This window comes from Numenius arquata, chromosome 3 (genome assembly GCF_964106895.1).
Source record: "Numenius arquata chromosome 3, bNumArq3.hap1.1, whole genome shotgun sequence".
Lineage (NCBI taxonomy): Eukaryota > Metazoa > Chordata > Aves > Charadriiformes > Scolopacidae > Numenius > Numenius arquata.
The window spans coordinates 31,205,911-31,227,747 of NC_133578.1; the positions used below are offsets into that span (position 1 = coordinate 31,205,911).

General features: G+C 40.2%; 2 protein-coding genes across 3 annotated transcripts; one reads left to right on the forward strand and one right to left on the reverse strand.

The window, feature by feature from the left end:
- Nucleotides 1-2,631: 2,631 nt before the first annotated feature.
- On the reverse strand, nt 2,632-10,983 carry MAIP1 (matrix AAA peptidase interacting protein 1). Its single transcript, XM_074145266.1, has 5 exons — nt 10,265-10,983; nt 7,889-7,960; nt 5,999-6,125; nt 4,702-4,852; nt 2,632-2,901 (listed from the first exon to the last, which is right to left on the reverse strand). The coding sequence occupies exons 1-5, from the start codon at nt 10,580-10,582 to the stop codon at nt 2,823-2,825; spliced, it is 747 nt and encodes a 248-aa protein (XP_074001367.1). The 5' UTR covers nt 10,583-10,983; the 3' UTR covers nt 2,632-2,822.
- On the forward strand, nt 10,220-20,360 carry TYW5 (tRNA-yW synthesizing protein 5). Of its 2 annotated transcripts, none has more exons than XM_074145264.1 (8): nt 10,220-10,330; nt 11,921-12,075; nt 15,083-15,152; nt 16,069-16,113; nt 16,629-16,766; nt 17,542-17,629; nt 18,166-18,282; nt 19,973-20,360. In XM_074145264.1, the coding sequence occupies exons 2-8, from the start codon at nt 11,924-11,926 to the stop codon at nt 20,227-20,229; spliced, it is 867 nt and encodes a 288-aa protein (XP_074001365.1). In that variant the 5' UTR covers nt 10,220-10,330; nt 11,921-11,923; the 3' UTR covers nt 20,230-20,360. The 2 variants fall into 2 exon arrangements, with proteins under 2 accessions (XP_074001365.1, XP_074001364.1); XM_074145263.1 differs by lacking the exon at nt 10,220-10,330 and adding an exon at nt 10,851-10,956 and having other exon boundaries at nt 19,973-20,343.
- Nucleotides 20,361-21,837: the final 1,477 nt, after the last annotated feature.

A 21,837-nucleotide genomic window follows, 5' to 3' on the forward strand; every position in this document is an offset into this window, starting at 1 on the left:
CTCAGGATGAAAGCCAGTAAGAACATCAAGACTTTTTAATATGACAAGTCTAAATGATTTAAATAGCACTTAAATGAGAATCAATGCCTCTACCATATTATTTTTATCCCTCTTACGCTCTAATTAATACCAGTCACTTCCTAGCCACAATAGCTTTGTGACCAAGGCCATCTACTGGTGAGTGGAGTGTGCAAATTAATGGGGTTTTTGTTGGCCAGATTTAATTAGTGCTTGTCAAGATTCAGACACATGCATTGAAATCATGTCAATGCACAGCAGCTGTTTACAGCTGAGCAGTGTCAGTAATTAGTAAACATGGCTATAGTTTCAGATGAACAAGCAAACAAATAAATAAAGGTTTCCCAAACTCCAGATGAATCGAAAGAAACATGACTTTGCCCAGAGAAGAATGTGGTACTTTGAATCTCCATCCCCAGCTCAAGCGTAGTCCAGGAACCTTGTGACCTCACTGTTCTGTGTAACATGAATCAGAAATGTCAGTGTTGCTCATAGAGATATGAATTTTACCCTAAAAATCACTACCAGACCTGGTAATATTGTTTTCAAGAACTACCAGGGTCTGAATGAAGATGTCGTAGGCTAAAACTGCAAATATTTCAGACTGGTATGTATGGGGATTTACAGGTTGTACACCATAAGCACAACTGTACTTGTCCTCCTGACTTAAAGCACCTGATATGGAAATCAGGCAAGGAGATGGAAGGGAAATAAAGCACGCCCAAATCCTTACATACTGTGATTTAGTAATTTAGGTGCCTTCCCCATTTATTTATGGCGCAGTAAGGCCATGGGTAGTTCTGTATCTGATGGAGATTTGTAGTCTCTGGGATAATTTTTAAAATGAAGATTAGAGCGGAAAAAAGCCCAAACATCCAACAGCCATCCCCCCCAACATACAAGACAAACACAACTTCAAAAGAATATCATAGAGCGTATAAGTTTCCAATGACATTTTTTCAGCAAAATTGTGTTATGAATTTGAAGCATGTTCATATCAAGTCACAATTTTATAGTGAGCAAAAAATAAATAAATTTTTTTCATATAGAAGGGTCTACCTGCCTTTGCTTCCAAAACCAGAGCCCTCACTAGTAGATGGCAATTCCTCATCAGTCATGACAAGATTCCCACTTTGATATATCAAATAAAACAAAAAATATACTAATAAAGTAGCCCAAATTAAAAATTAAGGTATACTAGCATTTCCAGGTAGATCTCTGTTACTTTAATGTGAAAGCAGACACTTCCAAATGCAAACATGGCTTCACTGGCTTTTGTCTTTTACTCCACAATAATGGAGTAAACTTCTTTTAGAAGTACCTTTGCACACCTCACTAGTGTTTTGCTTGTTTCTCCTGTTACTTGCTAAATACAGCTGATTGCAGCTTCTTGTGGCACATCATTCAGTGGCCAAACTGGACATGCTACCATTTAGCATCACTCCAGCAAATGGCCCAAAGAATAATAAACATTTTTCACTTTGCCTCAAACTTTTCCAGACTGCCTGCATACAAAATAGCTGTATATAATTTTAAATACATAATTTTGTTTCTCCCCTGAAGACAAGGCTCTCTGTCATCACTGAACCAGAGGACAAATCACAAATTCTCCATTATAAGGCCAGGCTGCTGCTGCTAAGGCAGAGCAAAATACCATAATTATTTTGCCAAGATTTGACATAAAAACTTGATAAAATTTAATCACTCTTCTCATTAACTCACTGCATCAAAAGAGATGAACAACAAAAGAATTAACTTATACTTTTCAATCAGAATTACTGTGAATCACAGTAATTATAATTATTTTACACTTTCAAAACACTACATGAGACTCTACAACATGCCTGGGTAGAAGGTTAACTTTATCTTTAAAGTTGAGACAGGGGATTAAAAAAAACCCAACCTGTTATGATCATCTCGTGTTGATCTGCATATAAAAATCTCAAGCTACTTACATCAGGGATCTCATGCACCAGAAACAGAGGTAATCTGAGAACTGGGAAATTGTTAAGTTGCAACATCTAATTTTAATGATTTGCTCATTTTGTCAACAAGCATTTCAAACAGAGGACTTCATTTAGTTTCACTGTCAGGTCCTCTTTTAAATTCATGTTTTCAACTGATACTTCTTTCATAAACCTCTAAACTTGAATTGCCTGTATGTTATTGAATTGAAAGGAATGTTGTTTTTATTTTTCAAAACATATATATCTCTCTATCTTTGTTCCATTTTCCCAGTGCAATGCTATAAGATTTTTTTTTCATTCCAATCCTGCACCAAGTACTGATAATGGCTCTAACTTTCTTAATCTCAAATGAATTCAAAAGCAAGATTACCTCAAAATGAACCGCTGAGGCTAGACAATCTAAGAAGTCCATCTACCTCTATTTCATCTTGCATATTATTCAATTATATATTGTACAGTCCCTAGGGAAAAAAGAAACATATGAAAATAACTCAGAAGGGCCACCAGCCATGAAAGTGTTGTTCATCTTCAAGTAGTACCATTTCTTCTCAGAATGTAAGAAGCTGACATACCCGTAATACTGGCCTGCATGAAACTGCACTGTGTAAATGCTTTGGATGAGCAAATAAACTTGTACTAGCTTGTTCCAGGGAAAAGGCTTTATTATGACGCTGCAGCATAGTGTAAGTTTCAGAAACAATTTTGGGAAATCAAACGTACAAAATTCATCCCTCTTTTGGAGAAGAAGGCAGGAAGAGAAAAAAGAGACCAAAAAAAGCCTGATACTTGTTACATCAAAACATTTACAATGGTACATAAAAAGACTGTGTAAGGCATTTATTCTAATAGCCTTGGATGTTCAATCCGTGTAATTGTCCAGTCTGGTTTTGCTCCTTCTGTAAATTCTCTTTGAAACCTGAAAAAGGAAAAACAGTAAGTGAAGAGTTGTTAAAATTTACTTGATCCTTAAGATCCTTAAAGATGTTATGAGGAGCTTTAAGATCCTTAAAGAGCTACTAACCCCAACAAGAAATCATGAGGAAATATTTCACTTGAAAGTTGTTCCTGTTAAAGCTCCTTAGACTCTGATGCTTATACACCAAAATGGAAGATCAAAATTAACTCTATAGAAAGAAACAAAGTGCACTGACTTGACAGTGTTTTAGTTCAGATCCCACAGACAGGATCAAGCAGGAACAGTATAGACCCCGATATCAAGAGAGCACCCAGTTTTCATAGCAGTAACTCTGAATATAGCTTCGTGGCAAATCTTCATCTCTAAGTAAAAGGTTTCATTTAATGGGATGGTAACTGTAAAGGGTAATCATGCTACACATTCTACCTGAAAATTTTCATTTTTACTGAACTATACTTTAAAAAGTAATATATTTTCAGAAATATATCAAAGATCCTAGTCAACAGTAGTACCGAGTCTCCCTGAAAGAAGATTCCACAGTTTTTGATAGGAAAATGAAAACATCCACCCCTATTTTCAAAGAATCTTCCTCTTCCAAGTCTGAGCCTCAAGCTGAATATTCATGCTCCCAAGTAACCTGCATGTTGTGGACAAGAGCAGTATAACCTCATTGCTTTGCAGTTACATGCAAACCCATTCCGGGAAACTGTGTTCTCCAAACACACAAATACTTAACACTAGGCTTCCAAGGCCTGTGGTATCTTTGCCCATTTGAGTTTAAGTTAGCACTGTAAATAGCAGAAGGAACACATACTTGCAAAGATCTCTCTGCTGGTGACTAGGAACAGATATTTAGGGCTTTAAGGGGAGGACCTTGAGGTTAATGGAGCCTCAGAAGCCTCCAACTCTAAAAAAAAGAAGCTGAATTCAGCTAAGGGATGGATCCACAAAAACCCATCCAGGCGAAAAGCACTGGTGTCCTCAGAGTGTTTCCTTTGCTTCAGAGCTCCTGACCTAGACCCCATAGTCTCTCCATTTCAAACATGGGTGCAGAAGTCATTGATTATATTGCATTTCTCTCACAAAATCCTCCCTTTTTCCAACTTCTGAGAATGTTATTTTCAGAACATTTTGACAACCATGCAGATAACTCTGCAAGACCTGTACACTAATTCAGACATTATTTAGAAGCATGTCCATCAAAATTCATCTACCTAATGTGTGCTTTGAGGGCTTGGATCAGAGAACATGAATTATGTGAACACCAGATAATGCTTGCTTTGTTCTGCCTTCCCACAGAAAGCATTTGGCTAAAAAATTTCCTCTTTCATGAGCTAATTTTTCAGCTAATTGCAGTTCCGACTTGTGTGGGGAGTGACAAGTCAACAGGACCACACTTGACTTCTTAGCTTAACTGCACTGCTGTTAGCTGTGCTACAGGAAATGGGAAACAAGGACTGATATTGGCCTATTTACTGAAAGCTGCAGGAGCAGTACAGGAAAGGATCAGAAACCTCATTCTACGCTCCAACTATTGCTCTTCCTGACAGAGGGAAAGTTCCTATTAATCTCAACTCAGAAGCAAGGTAATAACATAATGACTTTAAGGGGTATTTAAAAAATTTGGCCCTAGAACAAAAACTGGAAAGCTGGATGAGAACTAACTTAGATTAGAATCAAGGTAAAATAAAACATACCACGTTCTGCACTGGCACAGTGTAAATGGTTTCAGTTCCCAAACTGCTTTCCACACATATAACCCATGTACATGGAGGAAAATAAAAGGACAAGAAAACTTACTCATAATTTGCTGTGAAGAGACGTCTCTTTTCTTTTGTGCTTTCATCTCCAAACACAATCTGAAAAACTTTGGTTTCACCTGGTACTTCATCAGGTAGGTTAGCACCATTCAGATACCAAAAGCGCATCAGGATACTAACAAACTTTCTTCCTGTTGGAAATAAATCAAAGCATAAGGTAGATCTCATTTTTCTCATTGGTCAAATATACCTATTTGCTATCTAGCATATATTCTGGTGAGACCCTGGAAGGGCAGCTGACTTCAGCCATAAAGAATGCACGATAGAATAATGAACAATAAAGCCATATTTGTGTTGTTTAGCAACAATAAAAATACACTCTGTAGAAAGGTATGTATTTTACTATGAGTATTATGTGGCATCATACATAATCAAACCATATGAAAAAAAGCTGGTTACCACAAGGTCCAAAGCCAACCACCGATACTACAAAAGTATGTAGAGTGGTGTCCTGGTTTAAGCTGTGATGAAGTTAACTTTTTTTTTCTAGTAGCTGCTGTGTTTTGGATATATCCTGATAACACATATTGTTTTAGTCATTGCTAAGTAATTTTTATATTAGTCAAGGACTTTTTCAGCTTCCCATAGAAGCTGAGAGGGAGCATAGACAGGACAAGCTGCCCAAAGGAATATTCCGTACCACAGAAGTCATGGTTGGTATACAAACGGGGCATGGTCTGTGGGCAGGAATCCACCATCACTCCTTGGGACAGGCTGTGCAATCACCTAAACCATCTCAACTGTGTTTGATAGTGAAGTGGGCACATAATGCTGGTATTCAATCAAAACAAAAACTTGTTTGAGCTCATCACTAGCTTAAAAAAAAAAAAAAAAACTCAAGAAGTCCTAGAACAAAATGTATTCAATGAAACCAGAATAAAAGTGAAGATAGCAAGATTTATTTCATTATCCAGCCTTCATTATTTTTCTTGGAAGATACACTTTCATTGCTGAAGCAACAGCTTTCTGCATATAGTAGAATAATTGTTTTTGAGCGGTTTGAGATTGCTAAGGACTAATGATGTAGAAATCTGAAATTGCAAAAGAAGACGAATGAACAAGACCTAAACAGAAGTCAAAACAGTACCATGACAATAATCTCGCAAGTTCTGGTTTAAGAGGAAATCACGGAATTATATACAAATGAACTACAAACAGAAGAACAAGAAATGAGAAACAGTACTCAAAACCACATCTGTAGGAAGAATGCCAGCTTAATAGCAAAACCGGGAAATAAGACTGCCCATTGCTGAAATGTTTTAGAATTCTAAACATACCATCATCATCATAGTAAATGCGAACGTCTCCTTCTGTTGTGTACATGATTGCATCAATGTCAGCTGCTAACGCATCCCTGTGGTTGTCGGGGAGCAAAGAAATCTTCTCCTTCAGCACCTGAAGTACCTAAATTCAGAAAAACTGTTACCTTTTGATTAGGAAATTGAAGTAACAATCTTTTCTCCTGCAATCAATAAAATGAGCTACATTGCTAAAACATTTGTATAACATATAAAAGAGTGGAACTGAAAAAGCACTGGGAAGGTTTGAGCACTTCCAAACCCTATTTCAGCAATATTAAAAAAGATTAATTTGATACTCAAACCAATGAAAACAAAGTATTTTAAAAAAATGTGTAGAAAAGGTACTGTCAAAACAGAAGTTGCAAAGCAAGGCCAGAAAATACCAATTAAGCTTGCTTCCACAATCATACTTACACTCTGCCTTCTCACTGCTGATTTCTCACTATGTGTATATTCCTTAACTATTGATTCAATTATTTCTTAGTTATCTTTCACAAATTTCTTTGAAAATCAGTGGCATTACAACTAAGTTTATCTTTGCCATTTCATCATCCACATTTCCTTTAGAAGTTTATACACCATCAGAAAAGACTGAAAAATCATTGCTCTTGGACTTAAGTTCCGTATTGCGTTCACGTCCATAGTATTTGAGTGTCCTAAGACCTGCACAGTGGTGTTAAGTAGAAAAAGGGTGTGATGCACAAACTAAACAGACACATCACCTCAAACACCACATGAGAAAGACACATCACAAGTAAGGATGAAGCTGTCCAGCACTTACTTTTAACTCATACTCAGTTTTTAGCCTAACTTGAATTGCCATTTTAAAATAACAAACAAATCCAGAGGTCACATGGAAGCAAGAGGTGATCTTCACTAGAACACATTGGTTTCTAGTACATTTTGCCAGTATAAAATTCACTGGCCAAAGCAACAACAAAGTCGTGTGGTATCACAGCCTCAGCTACTACGTGCTCTGGTTACATGAGGTCTCTGGATCAATGTTAACCATATCACCTGAAGATTTTAAGATGAGCAGAGGAAGAGGAGATGCTCTTTCAAAACAACTATAAGAAACAAACTCACATTTTATTGCTATCTCTGCTCAGAGAGAGGAGGCAAGATTGTCCAGTGGGGATGCACTAGAACAGCACCAAAATTTTTGCTGCAAAGTCATGGGTAGCAATAGGGCAGGCCAAGCTCACATCCAGTAACAAGGCAGACATAGACCTGAAGTATCTCCTCCACTTGACTCTGATGCATCTGCTACCTCCGTCCCCTGGGAAGGCCAAGACAACTTCAGCAAATAAAATTCATCAAAACACAGAACACACAGCACCGATGTTTAACTAGCCAGGTCAGCCATATCCCTGAGACCATGACACAAGACTGAGGCCTTCCAGTTGAGACCAGTAACAGGCTGTATGATCTGCTTGGGGGTGGGAATGTATTAGTGCGGCAGGGATGAGCACACAGCAGTTTCTTTCTTCATCTGAATTCTGGTGCACAGACTGAAAGTGTCAGCTATCTGCCTACACCGACAGAGGTACGCTGTTCCGCCTGCCATCCAGAACCCACTGCCTTTCAATCCTTTCTGGTGCCTCAGCAATCTTCTCAGCAATTGGCCCTAATGCTCAACGGCAAGAAAATTTTTTTATTTTTTCTATACAATAACTTCAAATTAAGTTTCGTGCCTTGAAATTAAGACAAAAAAAAGTTGCAGGACAAACAATTACCCTGTTCCGCGTTATGCTTTTTTTCCCAAATCAAACCAAACTGGCACTATCTGCAGATAATGACAGGCTGAACGTATGTTCCTTCGTAACAGAAAATCAATTGCTAGAATAAGAGATGGAAAGCAGTTACCTCTGCTGATACAAGTTCATCCAGCAGGTCAAGTTTACGCTGAGACAGCAGCTTTGAAACAACAGAAAAGGCCTACCAAAAAAAAAAAAAAAGATAAATAAATGAACAAATCAAATAACATTAGGTTGGCCTACTTTTCAGACAAATCCATCATTATGCAACAAGCTACCCAACTATTCCATGATTTAAGACTTCCATGTTTGCAGAGTATATCACTGTTGGAATGGATGCCCTCCAGCATTAAAAAAGTGATTACATGAACAGATAAAACCAAAGTCTCTTTACGGTTTGTCATTTAAAGATTCAAACCTTTTGATAACAGGCAAGTGAATGCATAGCTTACTAAAAAAAAAAGCATTACAATTATCTATATGAGTTGTTTTCACTCTCTTTTTGATAGTTCAGTCTGTGTCTTTCCATTAAAATATTTTGTTCCCCTGCTCCTTTTCCCAGCCCATCTCCTGGTTTCAGTCAAAACAGAAGCTCCAGTTTATCACAAATTTTTTTATAAATCTGGTTTAGTCTATAAACTTCAGGAAACTCAACCCCCCTTCTCTCCTCAAGTTTGCAGGTATAGTTACAATATATGCAATAATGCCTCTACATATTCAAATACTGTACTTGTGAAATGCTGACAGAGTGTTTAGGGCTCCACAGCAAGTACAAACAAAAAAACCCAGGGTGAGGTAAAACAAGTGGTTCTGCAAGCACAGCAATGAATTCAGTGCAGGGTTTTTTGTTTCTCACGAATTGATCCTAAGCATTTTAAGATTTGAGCCCCTATCACTTGGTGTGTTTTGTTTTTTTTGTTTTGTTTTGAGGGTTTTTTTTGTTTGTTTGGGGTTTTCTTTAATTTCACAGCAGGCAACTCTGTAATTATTACATTATTAGCTTTGAGATCGTTACCTCTGACACATTTTGTTGACAAAGCTTATTGGGGTCATAAATTTGGAGAAACAAATATATGTACCAGCTCTATGCCTGCCCAAGCTTTGTCATTTTAGGGAAAGGACATGGACCTGTTGGAGCGGGTCCAGTGGAGGGCCATGAAGATGATCAGAGGGATGGAGCACCTCCCCTACGAGGACAGACTGAGAGAGATGGGGTTGTTCAGCCTGGAGGAGAGAAGACTCCAGGGAGACCTCATAACAGCCTTCCAATATCTGAAGGGAGCCTACAGGAGAGCCGGAGAGGGACTCTTTGTCAGGAAGTGTAGTGGCAGGACAAGGGGTAATGGTTTTAAATTGGAAGAGGGGAAATTTAGATTAGATATTAGGAAGAAATTCTATACTGTGAGGGTAGTGAGACACTGGAACAGGTTGCCCAGGAAGGTTGTGGATGCCCCATCCCTGGAAGTGTTTAAGGCCAGGCTGGATGGGGCTTTGAGCAACCTGGTCTAGTGGGAGGTGTCCCTGCCCATGGCAGGGGGGTTGGAATTCGATGATCTTTAAGGTCCCTTCCAACTCTAACCATTCTATGATTCTATGAAAACCAGCTAAGATGAGGCACATTTCCCCTGGCAAGTCTCTAAAATATCCAGAAGTGCTCTTCTTCATACTACTTTGTGGAATGAATAAATCAGCTCATTTTAATTCTGGCATCTGGGAAATCAAAACACGAAAAGCCAGAAAAATCACAGGATCACAGAATGATAGGGGTTTGAAGGGACCTCTGGAGATCATTTAGTCCAACCCCCCTGCAGGTCCACCCAGAGCAGGTTGCACAGGAACGTGTCCAGGCAGGTTTTGAATGTCTCCAGAGAAGGAGACTCCACCACCTCTCTGGGCAGCCTGTTCCAGTGCTCTGCCACCCTCAAAGTAAAGAAGTTCCTCCTCATGTTTAGGTGGAACTTCTTATGTTCAAATTTGTGCCCGTTACCTCTTGTCCTGTCACTGAGCACCACCAACAAAAGACTGACCCCTTCCTCTTACACCCACCCTTTAGGTATTTATAGGCATTGATGAGATCCCCCCTCAGTCTTCTCTTCTCCAGACTAAAAAGACACAAGTCCCTCAGCCTTTCCTCATAAGAGAGATGTTCTAGGCCCCTAATCATCTTTGTAGCCCTACTACAAAAGAAAAGCGCACCTCCGATTATTCTCATCTCCTCCAGAAGTGAGGTTCTTGGGAGCCCAAAGTGGGGAACTCCACCTATTTCCCACAGGGGTTTCAGAGAACCGAAGGACGGCAGACTTCAGGATGTCCGCATGGGCGATCAAACCCGGGCACCGGTAGCCCCCCGGGGAGGCTCGGCGGGGCCGCCCTGAGGTGCCGCCGGGGCGCTGCCAGCCCGGCTCGGGCACCTTTCCCGTCAGGCCGGCCGGCCCTTCTTGTCTCCCTAAGGAGAAAGCAGTACCGCTGACCCTTCGGCACCCACCTGCTTGGCCCCACGCGTGAACTCCTCCACGCTGAACTCCTGGTCGAAGTAGAGGCGGATGAGGAGGTAATAGAAGCGGGTGCGGAGCCAGGCGAAGGGGCTGGTGATCCTCACCACCAACACCCGCCGCTGCGGACCCTCGACCTCCGGCCCCTGCCCGGCGCTGCTGGCGAACCGGGCGGCGGGCTGCAGCGGCCGCAGCCCGGCCAGCTGCAGGGCCGAGGCGGCCGCGGGCGGCGGGGGAAACCGAGCCGCCCCCGGTACCGCGAGGGCGCGCGCCAGCCAACAGCCGCAGCGGGGACCCGCGCGCAGCGCCATAATGGCCGCTGTCCCCCCGCCCCGTCAGTCCGGCCGCGGCGCCCGCTCCGCGGGAAACAGGGGCGTCCTCCGGAGGCGGCGGAGGTCCCGGTGACTGGCGGTTTCGATGGCGGCGGCTCGGAGGAGCGCGGTGTCAGCGCGGGAGCCGTCTCCTGGCGAAGGGGAGGAACCTGCTACCTCCCCGGCCCCTGCCTAGCGGGAGGCGGCCGGGAACGTTTCTGCGCGAGCTCTCCTTTCCGGGGGGAAGCGGCGGGAGTCGGACGCGGGTCGCCGGCGCGGAAGCCGCCATGGAGCGGCGGGAGCAGCCGGTGGTGCCGGTGGAGGTGCTGGCGGCCGTCACACGGGAGCAGTTCCTGCGAGACGTTTACCCCCGGGTGCGGCCCTGCGCCCCCCGCCTGGGCGCGCCCGTGCGGCGGGAGGGGCGGCTTCGGGAGCCGCGGCGGGCCCGGGGCAGCCGCCGCGTCGCTGGGTGGGGTGAGCGGGGCCCCGCTGGAGCGGGCTGGGACGGGACATTGGCAGTGGCACCGGGTCACCCGGCAGAGCTGGTGCTGGCAGGCCGCAGGTTCGGGGTTTGCTGTGATTCCTAAGAGATACCTCGAGCCACTAAATTGAGTGTGAGCCAGGAGCAATCTTGGAATAAGGAAGATTTTCTGCAGGCAGATCTCTTCTGAGCTGCTGAAACGCTCGGACAAGTGATCTCTCTGCGAGTTCATCTTCTTGGACAGTGGCTAAAAAAAAGTGTGATGGTTGCTGGCTTTGTTGTTTTGTCGTCGCTGCTTCATTTTTCCTTTGAGGTCCCGATTCAAAGCAAAAATGTCTTCCTTCTGATTCTTTTGTGTGCACTGGATCGAGCCTTTTCATGGTTGTCAGCATCGTGGAGCATTAATACAGGTGGAAAGAGTTTGTTTCGTGAGAACGTATAGCACCACCGTAGCTCACAGTCTACACCTTAACTGTATGGTTTTTTGTCTGTTTTCTGCTCAGCTCTGGCTAGAACGGCTAAAACTATTCCTTAGCCTGGCTGCAATATTTAATGCTCCAGCACAAAGTTGAGTGTTAAAATTAAGTCTTTGCCTCTCCATATCCTTCCTTACCCTGCTAGGAAAGAGGATGTAGTAACTAGAGGAACAGTCTCGCAGTCTACTGTGTTTTGTTTCTACATTCAGCATTCTGATTCACTTTGTTCATTTGTGACCAAATCAGCTGTGACTTTGTGTAGCGGGTCCTGGGATTCAGCTGTCTTGTTTGTGTGTACTTTGTTTGAAAAACTAATACTGATTTTTTTTCCACTGGATGCTACGATCATTTCTCCATTGAATTTTTTTTTTTGTTCCTTAGAGAATGCCAGTAGTGCTGAAAGGAATGGAACTGGGCACTTGCATAACGAAATGGACAGTAGATTACCTGAGCAACGCTGAAGGATCTAAAGAAGTAAAAATTCATGTTTCTGCAATGCCACAGATGGACTTCCTCAGTAAGAACTTTGTGTATAGGTACTTTATTCCAAGGACTCTCATATTTTAAAGGCATGTGCTTCTAACTTTCAGACATACAGTGCATCTATTTGAAGCTGAGGGTGAAAATATGAAGATACTTTGTGAAAACTTTAAATTACATATCAAAGTGCTGTCCTTGATTTCCCCCTCTTCTTTTCATTCCATAAATATCTCAATACCCTGAATGGGTGTTTTGCGACAGGGTGAAAGGAGGAGCCAAACAAGGCCTTAAAAGTGATGGCATGAAGAAGTATTTTGATGGACCATTCTTGTAGGAAATTTGAGCCTGATGTTTCCTGGCATTAGTTAAAAAAAAAAAAACCAAAACCACTTGATACTAGATGATATGCTATTTTGTTCTAATTATATGGTGCATTTTCAGTGTTTCTGAATAGCGCTAGTTTTTGACTTGGCGTGTGTCTGAACCTCTTTGAATGTTGGCATGTGGCAGGCGTGCTATTCCACTCTAGGGGGATGTTACTAATTAAAACCAAGCTCCTTTCAAAGTTTGCCTGTGCAGTTCTTTCTCAGAATGTTCAAACTACTGGCTACCACACGTTTCACCAGCTCTTTAATCTTGATATGGGTCACATAAACTCTTGATCTTCTCTGAAGTTCCTCTCATGTAGCTGCCAAAACATTTCCTCAGAGTTCGTCTAATCACAGTCATTGTGTTGCCCTTCAAGGGTAAATGCCTTTATTTCAGTTGTTGGTTTTTTTTTTCCCTAAGTGGGAACAAGATGTGTTCAGTCTGTTAAACTTTTAAGAAGGCTGAAGCATACGTTGTAAGTGTAAACAAGCTACAAGTCTCTATGAGTGGAGCCTGTTCAGGGGAAGAAACACCTTATAATCATGCTATACTCTGCTCAATGCATACTGAACTTTTGAATCTTTGAAATTAGGTTGTACTTGAATGATTTTGCCCTATCTCCATATTTCCTTTTCCCTGCTCTACCTTGTTTCTTATTATAATATCTCTTACTGTGAGTTCACACAGTTGATCCAGCAGGCTAGTTTTAGCAGGTCTGTAGACAGCCATGTGGAGGTGCTCTGATGACCCTTCGTTATAGCAGGTGTTAGGAGTTTCACCTACTTTACTTGAAATTCAGGAAGCTTTGACCTTTTCCACAGCAAGCCTCTCATTCTGATGTGAAGGGAGAATAAGTAGAACTAAAAGAATAGAAACACTGAGGATTTAACATGCAGTTCCATGATTTTAAACTGACACATGTGAGTAATACTGCAGTCCTGTTGTAAGTTGCGTGCTCCTGCCCTTGTCTTTGTGTTGGTTCTGGAGTTCATTCAGCCACTTTGTGATGTGCTGCCGAAACCTGAATGTTATTCTGCTGTTTTAGCTTTGCTAGCAGGTTCACCATGAGGTCAGATGAGTGCCAGTGCTAGCGTAAGGGAGGAGATGTGATGATTAGGGTAGACAGCAAGGGCAGAGCTGTGGCAGCACCAGCGTGCATCAGTTTAAGCTGTCATGGAGGTGTGCTCTCACTTTTCTTCAGTAAATAAGCATGATACAACAGTTCGGCTGAAGTTAGAGGGTTAGTTTTTGTTTGTTTTTTTTGTTTGTTTGTTTGTTTTTCCATTGACTTGGGTGATTGTTGTATTTGACTATTACAAACAAGCCTAAAATGTTTAGAGACATGGTCTGTGTGCTGTCAGATGCAGGTCGCATTCTGGTAGAAGGTGTAGTAGGATCACGAAAAATTTTGCTTGAGGATAGTTTCATCTTAACTCTGGGTACTTGGTGACTGCTCTGCAATGTGCTGTTTATATGCAATACATTTGTTATCCAGTGGCAATGTGAGATGGCGAATTGAATGAACGTAACATTGAATTCATAACAAGGAATGCATGTCATATTACTACTTGTACTTGGTTTGCATTCAGCTATGAACTGATGCCAAAATCTGTAACCCTTATGAAAAGCTCCCGTTATTTAAATAAATATATAACACTCTTATTGACTTTAGAGGGACAGGGCTTTAATGCCCAGTGATTATTTTTGAATCTTCTAAACTTGTATTTAATAAATTCAAGGAAAACTCTAAAGAAACACTTGAAAATATCAAGATTCCTGTGTTTTGCTCAGCTTATATAGCACATATTTAAAAAAAAATCAGATAACTGAAATAAATTTTAAAGATCCACAAATTGAGATAGGTAGCTGTGTTCATGCACAAATTTATAGAAGAGAATGCATATATATAAACATACGTATGTCACCAGCAGTAGTTTTCTTGATGCTAAGCTTTTCTGCAAATTTATAAAAATGTACAGTAAACGAGCATGAAAATGACACACTGTTAGAGAAATAGTCTAAGCAAGTACTGTCAGGTGTTGGCCACAGTTGGAGTCTAATTTGACAATGAAGAAATTTCTTGCACCATGACTCAAATCATTCAGCTTAAGGGAGAATCTTATCAAAGTGTATTAATAGCTGGTGAAGGGAGTAAAGAAAATGGAGCCGGATTCTTCTCAGTGGCTCATGGTGGCAGGATGAGAGGCAATGGGCACGAGTCGAAATACAGGAAATTCTGTTAAACTATTTAAAAAAACCAAACCCCTCTTTTACAGTGAGAGTGGTCAAACAATGGAACAGGTTGCCCAGAGAGGTTATGGAGTCTCCATCCTTGGAGATATGCAAAACCCAACTGGATGCTGTTCTGGGCAATCTGCTGTCGTTGACCCTGCTCTTGGGAAGGGGATTAGACTGGAGGACCTTCCAGCATCAGCAATTACATGATTCTGTTTGCAACTATACTGGAGCAATTTACTAAAGCAGAGACTTGTAAGCGTAGGATTTGTTTCTCAATAGGACTCTTCAAACATCCGCTGCAAACACTGATTAGTCACTATGTTAAAAAAAAAAGGCAGCATATTGCATCTTCAGTTATACCAGATATGGTAAGAGAGCTCATAATTTTAAACCTGGCATTTAGACCATGTGTTTTTACATTGATTCATTGTATAAATTTAAGTATTTATATTTCAGAACTCTGCCTTTTGATGTATTTGTACGAAGAGCAGCTGAAGTCAAACACAAGGAATACTTTCTTTCTGAGGTAATTTCCTTAGTGAGACAGTTACTTGTATCGGTTATTTTGTCAGTATATGGAGGGGAAAACAATGATTTGTAATTTAAAGTCTTACTCCAGTAAAGCGCTTAATCTTAGATTTAACTGTTTTGTGCGGCTTGAAGCCATGGGAAAAAGTGTAGGGAAAACATAATTTTTCTTGGAAATTGCTTTGCGTGTGTACAGTGTGGTTAACTTCAGTGGTCCTGTTTCTGTTAACAAAAACTGCTTACGTGACAAAAAAAATCCAGGATAAAATTGAGAAATCAAACCTTGCTTTAGAATAATAACTATCATTTAGTTATTGCAATAAATTTAGTTTTTGCAATGTGTTGGTTTTGCAAGAAGATATCATTAAGCGATTTGATTACATCTGCTATCAAAATACAAATACAGATTTATTGTAACAGTTTGTGAGTAGCAAATGTGTGGCTCTCTTTATGTAACTGTTCAAATTAGAGATTTTTCAAGTAACTATGATTAGGAAGCAAACAGTTTTCAATGCAGACATGCTTTTCACCTTTTATGCTACATAGAATACATTGAAGCCAATTGAAATAGCTTCCTTCATCAGCGTGCTGAAGAACTTTAATTATAATTTGCATTCGCTTTGAATCTGTTCAGTAACAGCAATGCTAAAGCAGTTGGCAAGTCTCCCCCTACTTCACTCCTGCTCACAGTTAAATGACATATTTTTCCTATGTCTTGAGATGAACAGCAGGGAGCAGTAGAGTAAAGGCAGTAAAACAAGGTAGCTGAATTTGTAAGTGCCATTTATTTGTACTGTTTTTCAATGAAGCCCTGCATTAGATTGATGAGAAAAGTCAGGTTCTCTGTTTAAGTGTGCTTGTAATTCATATTAGAAAACCAAAACAACTCTCTTTGGTTTTTGTTTTCTCTTCAGGATGAAAAGTACTATTTGCGATCAGTGGGTGAGGATGCTAGGAAGGTGAGTTACTTGAGATTACAGTTCTAATATTGTGAAGTAGCAGTTTAGGAGTATTTTTTTAAGCCTGTTGTCATCTGTTGGCTGTGTAGTACAGGCATACACCTTGCTTATGGTCGCTTGGTCTCTGAATTTGAATGGATTGGGTCAGAATATTTAAACTTAAGTGTCTAAAATAGTTGCTGTTACACAAGAGCTTAGCTGATCACTGAAGAGAGTATGTTCCTCACCTCCCATTTGCTTTTGTTGTAAACTAAAAGGATTTCTGATAATCTCTTGCTTCTTCAGTGTGATTTTCAGCAGCCACAGTTCCAAGCAGCTCCCTGGCTGTTCTTTTTAATATCATTGACCAAGTTGATGCTGAAAGGGTGACCACCAAAAAGCATTGCTATTTTCAGCTGTTCACCAATGCTGAAGTTCTAGCCCTGTGTTTCATATGATGGGAAATGATAGTGGAGTGCTCCCTTACTTTAGTGTGCATATATGGTTCTCCAAGATTTATGTCCTTTTTGTTTCAGGATATTGCAGATATCAGAAAGCAGTTCCCTATTTTGGCAGAAGATATTCAGATTCCAGAGTATTTTGAGAAGGAACAGTTTTTCTCTAGTGTCTTCCGCATCAGCTCAGCTGGATTACAATTATGGACACATTATGATGTAGGTAATACATGTGTTTAGCATAAAATGTTGCAGATGGCAGTACAGAGTTGAGATATGAAGGTGAAAATCTCTGACAAAGATCAGTTAATGACAAACTTCACATATTTTTTTACTGTTTTGAGTTTCAGTTAAAAATCTGAAACACAGTAAATTTCAACATTTTCATCTTCAAGATTATCTTCTTTTTTTCAGTTCTAATGGCCAGATTGTTGGTAATTGTACAATGATTTGGGTGGTTTGTTGCTGCAATGTGGTAGATTCCAAATAAGATTATCTCACAGTTGCATTGTGCAGTGCATTTATGAATAAATGGATTTATAAGAAAAATAGGTTTCTGCATTGTAATTAGGAAAAAGAATCCTTTATCAATAAAAAGTCAGTAAAATGAGGTAGAGGTAGCACTGAAATAGAAAAGGAATCCCAAATATATTTTGTTTTATATTTTGCTGGTTTATACATCTAAAGTATGGTATGTCTTTGTGTTTTAAGATGGAAGAACTTGATTCCTATTTAAGGAAAAACATAAAATTGTTGGAAAGCAATATTGTGTTTCCAAATATACTATTTGTCAAGAACATGCAGCTAAGAGGTTAACGTAACTCACATTCTTGATTTTTAGATTAACTATGCATGGAAGCTCTTTTAGCTAATTCTTAACATATGAACATTTTAATAATTCCCTCTTTTAAGCTGATGATATCTTAGATTAGTTGCAGGCTATGTACTCATTCTTAACTCTTGGCTGACATCTCTCTTACTATGCTTATTCCAGGTAATGGATAACTTCTTAATCCAAGTAACGGGGAAAAAACGAGTTGTTTTGTACAGTCCTCGAGATGCACCGTATTTATATTTATCAGGTATGCATGTCACGTTTATCTAGTTCAGAATTTGGTGATTGTAGTTGCCGTTCCAGCTCACAAGTTTTGCACTGCAGAAAAAAAAAATCACTAACAGACAGCTTGATATAAAAGAAGTCATTTGGTCCCACAATTCTGATGCTGTTTGCTTTGGTCAAAGCTAATCGTTATTTTAGTAGGGCAGGTTAGGAAATGTGCAAAGGAGCACAGCAGCTTTGCCGGGTATTGTTTTCAGTCCCTAACTGTGGAGGAGTACAGTGCTCTCTCTGGATTCAAAATGGCCTTTTAAATGTCAGGGAAAGTGTATTTTAGTGTTAATAAGGTTGCAGTTACAGGAGAAATATAGACGGCAGGAGAGCATGTCTCTTCACTAAATAAGGAGTGCCATCAGGTTTGCCTGCTTTTTAGAAGAGTTATGGAATGATAAACCAGTATTAAATTTGATTCAAGAACTGGCATTTCCAGCAATGTGATAATGCTTTGTTACTGTTGGAAGAGTAGGAACGTTTATTCGTTACTTCTGAAAACTTCCCTAGGTACTAAATCAGAGGTGCTGGATGTGGATAACCCAGACTTAGAGAAATATCCCCTTTTTGTGAAAGCCAAGCGCTATCAATGTTTTCTGGAAGCAGGAGATGTGTTATTTATTCCAGGTAAGTAACAAATAGTTCCTGACTATGTTGAGTTTTAAAGTTTTGTTTAAAATTTTTCATTTCTAGGGTTGGTAAGAGGTTACTAAAGCATTTCTGTGTTATAAGTAGGAACATCTAAAGACATTATCAAAACTTGTCTACTTCTCCCAAGTGTAGTAATTAGCCTAATAAAAGGTCTTATTATATCTACCTACAAATCTTACCTTTGCTTAAGATTACACTGTATGCTTCTGAATTTGTGTCTTAATAGATTAGTACTATAAAATCAACTTGTGAAATCTGAAATTACTTCAGCGACCTACATTTTCTAATGACAGAATTTGAGTGAAGTATCATTTTTGTTCTTCTGTAGCTCTTAAGAACTGTGAGGCATGTGATTTGAAAAGAGTTAAGGGTGGTAGAGTTATTGGGCCATCTAGAAATTTATAATCACTTTTGGGGAATGGAAAGACAAGTCTTAATCATTTTTCTGCACAAGCAGAAAATATAAAGCTGCTTCCTGGGCTGAGATGACAATTCTGGTGATCAGAGAGAGGCATTTGAATTAATCCTATTGCACTATTCCTACTTACTAATTTTTGATTTTTACTCATCACGAGCTTGTGGCAGATACTTATTCTGCTGCTTTTCATATTGTCTGGGCACTATAAAAAGGCTCATAAACAAGAAGGCAGTAGCTTTTTAGGAAGATTTAAAATAGATTCTTAGCCTTGGACCCGTTACTTAATTTTGAGTTTACCGTTTGTGTTTCTTTCTGATGAAACTTTTGGTTACAGTTAGTGAAAGGTATGTCACGCTGTTGCTAATGTCGGCATACATAATTTCTGGTTTGTTCCGTGCAGTACAGATTCCAGTTTGTCTTTGCCAGTAGGTGTGCTGGTCCAAATAAGAGACACTCAGCACTCTTTAGAATTCTTGACTGGGATTTTTAAGTCCAGAGAAAGGTAATAGCTTTTTCAGTATTCTGGGGTGCTAATTGCTGAAAAAGGAGATGTTCTTTGAGAAATGTGTGTGGTTATTATGGAGAAGGTAGAAGCAGTCCCTCTTCCTAACCTGAAAGAAACTTGTTCATTTCTCAGAATAAGCTTTTCTGATGTCTTTAGCACATACAAGCAACTAAGCTGCAATAAGCACAGCATTCAATCTTTTAGCTTAAAATTGAAACAGGGTAAATATGCCATATTAAACTTCTTTTTAAAATGTACTCGATGAAGCAAAAATGTCTTTGCTTCCTTATGACAGCCATGATGATTCAGTTGAAAAGCCTCATGACTTTACTATAAAAAGATAAACAACTTGCATGGGTGACCTGGCTGACACTGGTGGTTTACATTAATGCTTGGACAATCTGTGCAAGGTTACTCTGCATTCAGAGTAGAGATGAGTGAAGTGAACAGGGAAAATGTCTTATTTTCATCTTACAAATGCTTGTTTGCCTTTGAGTCTCTCTTTATACTTCAGCAATTGTTACTTTTGTGTGAAGTTATGGATCAATGTGAACGCCTCAAAGAATTTCTTAAATTTGGTACAATGCAATATATTCAGGGATTAATATCTACAAATAAACAAAAAATACAGTATTTGAGGCTTTTCTTCAACTATATTTAGTTTGGATGATTCTGACACTTGTCATGACTCACACGGAAGTTTCAGGTAATAGTTTTCATTTTAGACATTCTTCTTTCTACAGCTTTGTGGTTCCACAATGTAATTTCTGAGGAATTTGGAGTGGCGCTGAATGTCTTTTGGAAGCATCTTCCTGCTGAGTCCTATGATAAGACTGACACTTACGGAAATAAAGATCCCACTGCAGCTTCTAGAGCTATACAGATCTTGGACAGGGCCTTGAAAACACTTGAGGAACTACCTGAGGAATATAGGGATTTTTATGCGCGGAGAATGGTGTTACGCATCCAAGAAAAAGCTTATAGGAATGATTATGGATAAAATAACACGTTGCAATCCAGCAAGCTCCTGTGAAAGTAGAGAATCGTATGTTACAGAAACGGTCCATGTGTACATACACACACTTTCTGTAAGACTAATAAAAACTATGTTGATAAACTTTGTTATAGATAGATGTTTATCTTGTAGATTTTTTTTCTTGTTTTTTCTTCATATGCAGGGAGTGCACAATCTGCTTGATCTGGAGATGGTCTCTCTTATGTAATGAGGCATACATTTGCAGTGCCTGCACTTACAACTCTACTTTTTTGGAGTGCTCTGAATTTTTTCTGAACAACAGTTTTGGTATGTGGGCTGGGCTGACACCATGTATGCTTAGAAGTAACTGAATGTTTTCCTGAATGCCACCTCATTCACTAAAGTTTAGGGAAACCGTAATGGTTTCTGAGGAGGTCGAAGAAAACCATTGGTGGTGGTTCCAAGGGTCATGTTTTGAGTAATAGCCTCGCAGTAAGTGTGGGGAGTTTCTGCTCCCTCTTGTGGTGAAACTGAGAGTGAGCATGGGAAAAAAAAGCAGAAGCTAATCATGCAAGGTTAAGCTTAGAATTGTGCAGCAGCTTGACTGCAAGTTAAATGATGTACCCCTTTCCTAGCTGAAGAAGGTATTGTGCAGAAAACCTTGTTTGTCGCTGCCCCAGTGCAGCTGGGCAACATTGCTGTTTCTGCAGCTGTAAAACACGTGCAACGCGTGTGCCCGCAAATCCATCCAGCTTCAGTCCTAGAATCTGAAATGAAGTTCACGGTTCTGAATTAGATGCAGAATCTATAGGGAGTGGTGTTTGAGATGCGTTATGTTACCATATGAAAGGGGGGTGCATTGCACCTTTTGGCATGGAGCCTGTTGTAGAGGGATTGTAGATGGTTACAAAAACCTCCTAAAATAAAGATAAGCATCTCACAGAAAAGATGGGTTGTCATTGTCTCTCTGAAATCCCTCTGATGGTAGTACTTGTGCTGTGTGGGGAACGCAGCATTTATCTCATATTTAGGTCAGCCTGTTACTTCTAGCAGTGGTTGATTTTGGGTTTTTTTGGGAACTGTAACTTGTCAAAAGCTCTTAGACTAAATAGATAGGTAGTCTTAATAATGTGCTGGAAAAAAACTTTCTCCAGAGGAGCAGGGGCTTGCAACACTGTGCAGATTGTTCTTCTAAACCTGTTCTTGGCAGTTCAACACAGTGAAAATAGTCTGCTCCCATGTGAATGGGCGCTCGGCCATCTTAATGAATAGGCATGAATGGAACCAGCCAAGCGATTCTGATGGGCATCATTGTACGTTCTGAGGGTAGAATTTAAATTTGGGATCACAAATAGGTCTCCCAAAATTGTTGTTTGAAAATGAACAAGGATTGCTTGTGCATACTGCTGAGACAGAATCTCTGTGGCTGTTAGGCTGGGGAAGCCTCTTGGCTTTGTTGGACTGGTGATGTCGAGGGCCCCATCTGAATTGTTCTGCAGAGGCATACAGAGCATATTCTTTGTGCGTTAGGACTAAATGGAGAGGCTCAGAGAGCTTGCAGGGCTACACAAAGCTGCGTTCCAGCACTGAGCCTGCACAGCTGCTACCTCTGTTCACTCTAACCACCGGCAG